Genomic DNA, 11,503 nt, shown 5'->3' on the forward strand with positions numbered 1-11,503 from the left:
AAGCTCCTGGCCTTGCAGCTGCATGTAGTATGTTAGGGGACATCATTTCACTTCTGATTGAAAGAACAACTCAATTTATTTAAATTGTGTGCAAATTCTACATTTTCAGGTAAAAAGAAAAGATCATTAGATCAGTAGATGGAAGCATAAAACTTATCAAATGAAAGAAAGAATATGCAACTGTGAATTCTAAGAAATGTATTTAATTCTCTTTTCTTCAAAGGAGAAAAAAATCAGTTATAGCATGTGGCCAATATTATTTCAGTAAGAATTTACATATATAGGAAATAAAATACATAATCTGTTATAAATATCTCAATTTATTTTAAAGTATTACTGTCAAATAATCCTGATCATTAGATAACAGGTTTACCAATCTTTGTTTTTATAGATTAACAAGTTAAATTAAAAAGAAACGTACAGACATCATTTTCAGTGTTACAACACAGGGGCAAACACCATATACACACATACACAAAATCAGAAGCATATTTTATGCCAGGGTTACTTTCTGTCCAGGTCGAAACACTGTTCCACTTTGATTTTTTCTCTTCTTTGGATTTTGAAAACTTTCATACCTTAAAAAAAAATGAGATAACATTTAATACTTATAAATGTTGAACTTACAAAACATAAAACAATGGATTGCTGCAAACAAGTTTTAAGAAACAAAAGACAGTTCTTATAAAAGTTCTTATAAGAGTTTTTAAAAGTTGAACAGAAAAGGAACAAAGAGGATGAAGAGGCAAATTAGAAAAGAGAAAACACAAAGGACAACGACCAACCGCTGTAATGAGAGAAATGAAAACTGAGATGTTTACAGCGTTTCTCAGAATTGGCCAAGTTTCAGTTCAGTCGCTCAGTCGTGTCCCACTCTCTGCGACCCCATGAATCGCAGCATGCCAGGCCTCCCTGTCCATCACCAACTCCCGGAGTTCACTCAGACTCACATCCATCGAGTCAGTGATGCCATCCAGCCATCTCATCCTCTGTCATCCCCTTCTCCTCCTGCCCCCAATCCCTCCCAGCATCAAAGTCTTTTCCAGTGAGTCAACTCTTCGCATGAGGCGGCCAAGTTTAGAGACAGACTAAAATATTTAACATTAGGGTATGGTGAAGCTGGTACTGTAACTATATTGCTATTGCTACATACATTTCTGAAAGACAATTTGGCAGTAGATTTCAAAAGCATTTTTAAAAAATGTGAGTAAACTGATGCAACAACTCTACTTCCATCCCAGTGAAATAATTGAGGATATGTGCAAACAGAGGTAAGAGAACGCTTATCACATTGCTCATAGTGAAGACCTGGATGCAACTTATATGTTCAAAAATTGGATGTTACGCCATAGCTGTACTGTATAAAATATAGTAGATAAAATAGTAAACTTACTTAAAATGTGAAAGAATGTTAAAGATGTGTGGATGGACGGGGGACTGCTCCACAGCAATATGTGCAGTGTCTTATTTTAGTAACAGAAAACATAAGCATACAAAGAAATAAGATTTGGGAGGTAATGAGGTTTAGGGAAACTGCTGGGTTGTTGGGTTTTTCCCCCTTTATTTTCTGATTTTTCTACAGTAAGCACATATTTTGTTGAAGGGGAGCAGAATATGGCCCCCCTAGTGAACCACTTTGGCATGGGGGTTATTTTGAGCTGAAGGAAATCAAGACCCAGCAGACCCAGGAAAGCCTTTTACCTCTCCCTTAACTGCCTTTGAAGAACTGAGACTGGGGCCTGCACCAGACAGAGCCTCTGCCGGACGTGGCGGGGCGAACGTCTGCTTGTCTCATCTCCTTGTGAACTGCCCTCTTAACCTCTGAAGCTTCAGGCCTCATCCCTTCCCTCAGTTCAGGACACCACAGAGGCCTCAGCTCACTGACCGCCAATGAGTTGTTTTTATGGGGTTCCTATATCTACAAAATTAGTTTATCACCTGTTAACATCTATGTCAATTATAGACAAGCCAAAGAACTGAGAAGGGAAAGTTGTTGCTACCCCTGCAGTTTGGTGCACATGGAGGCCTCCGTTGTTGCCGGCGGGGGATCCTGGGACCTCTGACGAGAGCCAGTCAAGGGTCAGAAACCTTAGCACATCAGTCTCCTGGGCCTCTGCCTGCAGGTTTAGTGGAAGTGAGAGTGGGGAGAGTCTTTTCTAAATTCAGAAGGAGAAAAATTTTTGTGTGAACTAGTGCCTTAGCTACAGCAACTCTGGAAAAGGTATCTTCTGAGTACTCTTGTTTTCTGTTGATCCAATTCTCCCCAAACACGGCTATTGTTTGCTTCTGTCTCTAGCTTTTGTGTCACTTCTCATAAGGAGGAAAACCAAAGAGTAGAAATGCAGTGTGTGCTGTGTGCTTAGTCGCTTAGTTGTGTCCAACTCTCTGCAACCCCGTGGACTGGAGCCCGCCAGGCTCCTCTGTCCATGGGATTCTCCAGGCAAGAACGCTGGAGTGGGTGCCATGCTCTCTTCCAGGGCATCTTCCCGACCCAGGGATGAGCCTGCACTGCAGGCAGACTTTACCAGCTGAGCCACCAGGGATGGGTTCTAATTTACGCCCACTGTTCGAGCCCACTGGCCTCACAGACTGGTGACCTCATGGTTCTGATAGATATGCATTTGTTTAGACACACTCTGCAGCGGGTCCCCTATATTTAAACAGGTGAGGTTTCCCCTTGTTCTATGTCTTGAGAGCTTGGCTTTGTGACTGGTATGGGTTTGTGACTCTCTGTGGCTTAACCAGAGAGAAGCCAGCCAGAAGATTAAGTATCAGCTTGAATCTGATGGGCATCAAGAAAACTCAGGATCTGAGACAAGAAGTGATAAGCAGCGATCTCTCTGTCCAGCTATGCCAGCTCTTAGGGAGTTTGCCCTAGGGTGTCCCAGCCAACAGAGGCCTCTGTCAGCTTAAGCTTCACTGTCTTCTTGGTGCAGGGAAGCCCCGCTCCAGGAGCTCCTGTGAGTGCATCGATGGGCAGGTCTGCAGCTGGCGGCATCGCGTGCTCTGGTGGGCAGACGGGAGACTCCATCTTCACCGCCCCATTCTCACTGCCTGTGACCATGAAGCACTTGCTCTCCTTGGCTAGTTCTGAGTAAACTTTGTGGATATTCTGAAAGCTACGTCTTTTGCACTCTTTTTGGACTCTTCTTATGGTCATTCATGGTTAAGGCATAAAAAGGGTTGCAGGTTACAGTCACCATTAAGACCCTATGTGTCAGTGGCCAGATGGATCCCTTAAACTGGAGAAAACTTCTGTTTTTGAAAAACACATGAAAGAGCTCTCATGCTAAACAAGTATCTTATGCTGCCTATGGAAAGACAACAGTAAAAAGAAGACACAAAGGGGTATAACAGCCAGCCTTGGGGCTGTATATGTCTGCAGGTCTTTCTCTTTCTGACCTGTTTCACCTAGTATGATAATCTCCAGGTTCACCCGTGTTGCTGCAAATGCAATTATTTCACTTTATTTGGGTGAGTAATATTCTGGGGTGTGTGTGTGTGTGTGTGTATATATACACACACGTGACAACTTCTTTATCCATTCATCTGTCAATGGACATTGAGGTTGTTTCCATGTCTCAGCTCAGAGAAGCAAAAAGCAAAGGAGAAAAGGAAAGATATATCCCTTTGCATGCAGAGTTCCAAAGAACAGCAAGGAGAGATAAGAAAGCCTTCCTCAGTGATCAGTGCAAAGAAATAGAGGAAAACAACAGAAGGGGAAAGACTAGAGATCTCTTCAAGAAAATCAGAGATACCAAGCGAACATTTCATGAAAAGATGGGACAATAAGGACAGAAGTGGTACAGACCTAACAGAAACAGAAGATATTAAGAGGTGGCAAGAATACACAGAAGAACTGTACAAAAAAGATCTTCATGACCCAGATAATCACGATGGTGTGATCACTCACCTAGAGCCAGACATCCTGGAATGTGAAGTCAAGTGGGCCTTAGGAAGCATCACTACGAACAAAGCTAGTAAAGGTGATGGAATTCCAGTTGAGCCATTTCAAATCTTAAAAGATGATGCTGTGAAAGTGCTGCACTCAATATGCCAGCAAATTTGGAAAACTCAGCAGTGGCCACAGGCCTGGAAAAGGTCAACTTTCATTCCAATCCCAAAGAAAGGCAATGCCAAAGAATGCTCAAACTACTGCACAATTGCACTCATCTCACACGCTAGTAAAGTAATGCTCAAAATTCTCCAAGCCAGGCTTCAGCAATACGTGAACCGTGAACTCCCTGATGTTCAAGCTGGTTTTAGAAAAGGCACAGGAACTGGAGATCAAATTGCCAACATCCGCTGGATCATGGAAAAAGCAAGAGAGTTCCAGAAAAACATCTCTTTCTGCTTTATTGACTATGCCAAAGCCTTTGACTGTGTGGATCACAATAAACTGTGGAAAATTCTGAGAGAGATGGGAATACCAGACCACCTAACCTGCCTCTTGAGAAATCTGTATGCCGGTCAGGAAGCAACAGTTAGAACTGGACATGGAACAACAGACTCGTTCCAAATAGGAAAAGGAGTATGTCAAGGCTGTATATTGCCACCCTGCTTATTTAACTTATATGCAGAGTACATCATGAGAAACTCTGGGCTGGATGAAGCACAAGCTGGAATCAAGACTGCTGGGAGAAATATCAGTAACATCAGATATGCAGATGACACCACCCTTATGGCAGAAAGTGAAGAGGAACTAAAAAGCCTCTTGATGAAAGTGAAAGAGGAGAGTGAAAAAGTTGGCTTAAAGCTCAACATTCATAAAACTAAGATCATGGCATCTGATCCCATCACTTCATGGGAAATAGATGGGGAAACAGTGTCAGACTTTATTTTTTTAGGCTCCAAAATCACTGCAGATGGTGACTGCAGCCATGAAATTAAAAGACGCTTGCTCCTTGGAAGGAAAGTGATGATCAACCTAGACAGCATATTTAAAAACGAGACATTACTTTGCCAACAAAATTCCATCTAGTCAAAGCTGTGGTTTTCCCAGTAGTCGTGAATGGATGTGAGAGTTGGACTATAAAGAAAGCTGAGCAGCAAAGAATTGATGTTTTTGAACTGTGGTGTTGGAGGAGACTGAGTGTCCCTTGGACTGCAAGGAGATCCAACCAGTCCGTTCTGAAGGAGATCAGTCCTGAGTGTTCTTTGGAAGGAATGATGCTGAAGCTGAAACTCCAGTACTTTGGCCACCTGATGCGAAGAGTTGACTCATTGGAAAAGACTCTGATGCTGGGAGGGATTGGGGGCAGGAGAAGAAGGGGACGACCGAGGATGACATGGCTGGATGGCATCACGGACTTGATGGACATGAGTCTGAGTGAACTCCGGGAGATGGTGATGAACAGGGAGGCCTGGTGTGCTGCGATTCATGGGGTCGCAAAGAGTCGGACACGACTGAGCGACTGAACTGAACTGAGACTCCTAGAAAGAGGAAATAATCAACAAAAAGATAACCTACTGAATTGGAAGAAATATTTGCAAATGATGTGACCAGTAAGTAGCTAATACCCAAACTATAATGAGTACATACAACTCAACATTCAAACCTGAGAAAAAAACGGGCAGAGGATAAGAATAGACATTTTCCAAAGAAGACATACAGATAGAAGGCTAACATCTCCAATTAGAGAAATGCAAACCAAAAGCACAGTGAGATACCACCTCACAACTGTCAGAATGGCTATCATCCAAAAGACTAATAGATAATAACGGCAAGGATGAGGGGTAAAGGGGACCGTCCGACACTGCTGGTGTAAGCAAACGTTTATGTAACCACTATCGAAAACAAAATGGAGGCTCTGTACAATACGGATGTTCCTCAAAAACTAAAATGATAGCACTACCATGTAACCAGCAATTCTAATCTGGGTATATATACCCAGAATGCAATTAGTATTAATTAGTATACTAGATATTACTATATATAGTATAGTAATACTAGCAATATAGTATAGTAATGCTATATAGTATTAGTATACTCTATATTGCTATATATATATAATATTAATATAGTAAATATAGTAAGTAATACAGTAGAAAAACAAATAGTAATTTAAAAAGATACATGTATTTTAATGTTCAAAGAAGCATTATTTAGAACTGCCAAGGTGTGGAAGCAACAGAAGTGTCCATCAATAAACAACTGGCTTAATGAGATATATGTATATACAAAGGAATATCACTCAGCCATTAAAAAAGACTGAAGCACAGCCACCTGATATAACACGGAGGGACCCAGAGAATACCATCAGAAAAGACACACCATTATCACTTACTCTGGAATCTAAAAAAACGAATGTATAAAACAAACAGAAATGGACTCAGATATAGGGAACAAACCAGTGGTTACCAGACGAGAGAAGGAAGGAAAGGAGCAAGCCAGGGTTTGGGGGTTGCGAGGTACAGACCACTCTGTATGAAATGAGGAGCAGGACTACACTGTCCATCACAGGGAAATGCAGCCATCATTTTGCAGTAACTTTAAATGGAGTATAATCTAGAACTATGGAATCACTATGTTCATACAAAGTGAAGTAAGTCAGAACAAGTATTGTGTATTATTGCATATACGTGGAGTCTAGAATCTAAAAAAATCGTTAAGTGCATATATGATGAACCTATCTGCAGGGCAGGAATAGAGAAGCAGATGTAGAGAAGGGACTTGTGGACACAGTGGGGGAAGGGGAGGGTGGGATGAACTGACATCTATACACTACCATGTGTAAGACAGCTGGTGGGAAGCTGCTGAGTGACCCAGGGAGCTCAGCCAGGAGCTCTGTTGCAACCTAGAGGGGTGGGGCAAGAGGGGGGCTCAAGAGGGAGCGAAAGCATACATGTATACAAATAGCGGCTTCACGTTCTATATAAGAACTAACAACACAGTAAAATATTCCAATTAAAAAGAAACCTGCCAAGGCTAAAATTTGGGGATGGAAATTAAACAGGGTCTGTTTGTCTGTGTTTGTTATATCAATGTATATATGATATTTTGGATGAATATTGCCATAATTTGTAAAATGATCTACTTGATTGGCTTAAAGAAAAGAGCAGCACAAATTTAATATTTCTCAACTCTCAGAAACATAATACAAACTAATCCAAGTAAAGTGATCTGGGATACTGTCCAGTAAATAAAAGTTAATCTGTTATGAAACTTGCTGTGACAGTTAACTGCTTTAATATCCCATAAACTTTTCATAAGTGAACTTCTCAATAATAAATTTTTATGGTATGTCTCCTTTGTTTCCATAATCTCTTTGGTAACGTAAACCCTTAGTTTTGGTAAATGATGAAGATTCACTGGATATCTAGATCATTTTTAAATATGATAAAATACTGAAACATTAACTACCGAACACAGTATTATTTACTTTTGGCTTCTTACAATGCAGAAACTAAAAATATTTCAAAGTATAAAGAAATGGGTCCTATTCTACACTGAAGAATTGCACTGTTAAGGTGTATTCTTCCGGAAATTATGAAATGTATGCAGTAATCTACCAGTCTACAAAATGCTAGTGTAACAGTTCAAAGCTACAAGTTAAGTTTTGTGTTAAGAATTTTAATTAATGTCTTCAATTAGAACTGAGAAATTACAAGGAAAACAGCTATGCAACTCTATTCTGACTGTTTCAGAATGGGAAAGAATAAAGGACAAACTGAATGAATACAGAAACTTCCAGAGAGACTGACTTTGTGTAGTCAAGGTGGATAAGATGGAATGAATTTACTACAGGGTTTTTAAAAAAAGTTTTAGTTTATATACTACCACTATTAAAATGTTCTCCTTCAGGACAAAAAGTTTTTGGGTTATTGGTCTGCTACTGCTGAGACTATGAAAGGTTCTTTACCTTTTTAAGTAGACTTCATAGAAAACTTCTTTAGAAATCAAAATCCTATTTTATCCAAATAATTTCCTATACCTCATGTCTTATTACTTAAGAAAGTCTTAAGTATTTTGCTTTTACACCTATGTAACTCTGTATTTGCCTGCAAAGTCCCTGACATTATGGTTAAACGAATAAGTATTGTTTAACAGTAATAAGATAGTAAACAACAGAATGGGAAAGATTAGAGATCTCTTCAAGACAATTAGGGATAGCAAGCAAACATTTCATGAAAAGATAGGCTCGATAAAGGACAGAAACGGTACGGACCTAACAGAAGCAGAAGATATTAAGAAGAGGTGGCAAGAATACACAGAAGAACTGTACAAAAAAGATCTTCATGACAGAAATAATCATGATGGTGTGATCACTCACCTAGAGCCAGACATCCTGGAATGTGAAGTCAAGTGGGCCTTAGAAAGCATCACTATGAACAAAGCTAGTAGAGGTGATAGAATTCCAGTTGAGCTATTTCAAATCCTGAAAGATGATGCTGTGAAAGTGCTGCACTCAATATGCCAGCAAATTTGGACAACTCAGCAGTGGCCACAGGACTGGAAAAGGTCAACTTTCATTCCAATCCCAAAGAAAGGCAGTGCCAAAGAATGCTCAAACTACCGCACAATTCCACTCATCTCACACGCTAGCAAAGTAATGCTCAAAATTCTCCAAGCCAGGCTTCAGCAGTACATGAACTTCCAGATGTTCAAGCTGGTTTTAGAAAAGGCAGAGGAACCAGAGATCAAATTGCCAACATCCGCTGGATCATGGAAAAAGCAAGAGAGTTCCAGAAAAACATTATTTCTGCCTTATCGACTATGCCAAAGCCTTTGGCTGTGTGGATCACAATAAACTGTGGAAAATTCTGAGAGAGATGGGAATACCAGACCACCTGACCTGCCTCTTGAGAAACCTATATGCAGGTCAGGAAGCAAGTTAGAACTGGACATGGAACAACAGACTGGTTCCAAATAGGAAAAGGAGTATGTCAAGGTTGTATATTGTCACCCTGCTTATTTAACTTATATGCAGAGTACATCATGAGAGACGCTGGGCTGGAAGAAACACAAGCTGGAATCAAGACTGCCAGGAGAAATATCAATAACCTCAGATATGCAGATGACACCACCCTTATGGCAGAAAGTGAAGAGGAACTAAAAAGCCTCTTGATGAAAGTGAAAGAGGAGAGTGAAAATGTTGGCTTAAAGCTCAACATTCAGCAAACAAAGATCATGGCATCTGGTCCCATCACTTCATGGGAAATAGATGGGGAAACAGTGGAAACAGTGTTAGACTTTATTTTTTTCGGCTCCAAAATCACTGCAGCCATGAGATTAAAAGACACTTACTCCTTGGAAGGAAAGTTATGACCAACCTAGATAGCATATTCAAAAGCAGAGACATTACTTTGCCAACAATGGTCCGTCTAGTCAAGGGTATGGTTTTTCCAGTAGTCATGTATGGATGTGAGAGGTGGACTGCGAAGAAAGCTGAGCGCTGAAGAATTGATGCTTTTGAACTGTGGTGTTGGAGAAGACTCTTGAGAGTCCCTTGGACTGCAAGGAGATCCAACCAGTCCATTCTAAAGAAATCAGTCCTGGGTGTTCTTTGGAAGGAATGATGCTAAAGCTGAAACTCTAGTACTTTGGCCACCTCATGCGAAGAGTTGACTCATTGGAAAAGACTCTGATGCTGGGAGGGATTGGAGGCAGGAGGAGAAGGGGACAACCGAGGATGAGATGGCTGGATGGCATCACTGCCTTGATGGACATGAATTTGAGTGAACACCAGGAGTTGGTGATGGACAGACAGGGAGGCCTGGCGTGCTGTGCTTCATGGGGTCGCAAAGACTTGGACATGACTGAGTGACTGAACTGAACTGGTGTTTTAAAACCTCTTGATATTTTTGACAAACTTCCCCAAATTCTAAATAAGGCTTTTTGACTTTGAACTAACTCTTGTGATTTTCCAGAAATCCCCTGGAACATGTCAAGAGATCTACTCCCTTTCTCCTTACAAAAAGAGAAAGATAAATTAGGCTTACTTGATATATTACATTACATAGGAAGCACTGTCAAGGAAAAACACTACAAATGATACTCAGTTATATTTATATCACTATGTTATTAACATGTCTTATGAATATTACATATCAGACATTTAGGAATTGTATACAATTCCTGTAATTCCAGTTATCTTTTAAAAGTATACGTCACAGAAATACCCAAATTTCCTCATCAACTGCATTACAGTGATGCTTCATCTGATTTTTTTTATTTTAGGAGAAGAGCTTCAGATTTACAGAAAAGTCGGCAAAGATAGTAAAGAGTTTCATCAAATCTTTAACCATGGCCATTTTTAAGTCTTTTTTCATTTATAATTATTGTAAAAGTGTTCCTGCAAAAGTGCTAGATCTTCAGAGAGACTCATGGGAACTACTCTAACAAGAGCTGGTTTCTGATATCTTTCAGTTTATATCACTGAATTAGGTAAGAATTAGGGCTTCCCTGGTAGCTCAGAGGTTAAAGCATCTGCCTGCAATGGGTTCCATCCCTGGGTCGGGAAGATCCCCTGGAGAAGGAAATGGCAACCCACTCCAGTATTCTTGCCTGGAGAATCCCATGGAAGGAGGAGCCTGGTAGGCTACAGTCCACGGGGTCGCAAAGAGTCGGACACGACTGAGCGACTTCGCTTAGGTAAGAATTTGTAGAACTCTAATGGAGAAACTGATGGCTTCATAGAACTGCTAACAGAAGATCTATAAAAAGTAATGACATAGGACTGAATGAACTGCGGAGGACCATTGTAGTTTTTATGACTTTGTATTTATCAAGTATTGTTTTATTTTTTCCAGATTTAAGGAAACCTTTTTCTTCTAAGCTATCAATAATTTGGTTAAATATGCCTTTGTGAACAAAAATGAAACATGTTTTCTACCTGATCCTTCCAGAATTCAGAAGCTCTTAATGAATATTCCTATGGCTACAGTTATTTCCATAAGTTCAAGGAGAATCCTTTCTCTTTGTGATAGGACACAGCTGGAAGCACTGGTTTTATTACCAAGGCTTTGACTGTAATATCACATGTGAGAATGCACAGAGAACCAAAAAGACCAGTTTTAAGAAATTAAGATTGATTTTATGGAACCAGTAACGCCCCTTGGAAAACCCGCCTGGTACCTTTTTTTCAGAGTTCTCAGTAACCTTACCAGATGAGTTTAGGAAGGTCATTTCCTGGCAGGTATAGGGACTTCAGGGTATCTTAGTGAAGTGAAGTCGCTCAGTTGTGTCCGACTCTTTGTGACCCCGTGGACTGTAGCCCACCAGGCTCCTCTGTCCATGGGATTCTCCAGGCAAGAATACTGGAGTGGGTTATCATTTCCTTCTCCAGGGGATCTTCCCGACCCAGGGATTGAACCCAGGTCTCCCTCATTGGAGGCAGACGCTTTAACCTCTGAGCCACCAGGGAAGGGTATCTTGGGGACCTCCAAAAGAGAGGAATTTAAGCCACCTGAATACGGTTGACCCTTTAACAACACAGGAGGGGCACCGACCCCACCCCTCACTAACAGACATAAATGTTCAGTCAGCCCTCTGTATCCACAG

The 11,503-nt window shown here is 40.7% G+C and overlaps 1 protein-coding gene across 1 annotated transcript in view; it reads right to left on the bottom strand.

Annotated features, from left to right (window-relative positions):
- Positions 1–302: 302 nt before the first annotated feature.
- PEX1 (peroxisomal biogenesis factor 1) overlaps positions 303–11,503 on the bottom strand; it is a 76,899-nt gene continuing 65,698 nt past the window's right edge. Inside the window, exon 24 of the mRNA XM_040260278.1 lies at positions 303–578. Coding sequence (XP_040116212.1) covers positions 494–578 — 85 coding nt within the window. The 3' untranslated portion in view covers positions 303–493. The remainder of the gene's footprint in view (positions 579–11,503) is intronic.

The sequence above is a fragment of the Oryx dammah genome, unplaced genomic scaffold (genome assembly GCF_014754425.2).
Source record: "Oryx dammah isolate SB20612 unplaced genomic scaffold, SCBI_Odam_1.1 HiC_scaffold_18, whole genome shotgun sequence".
Lineage (NCBI taxonomy): Eukaryota > Metazoa > Chordata > Mammalia > Artiodactyla > Bovidae > Oryx > Oryx dammah.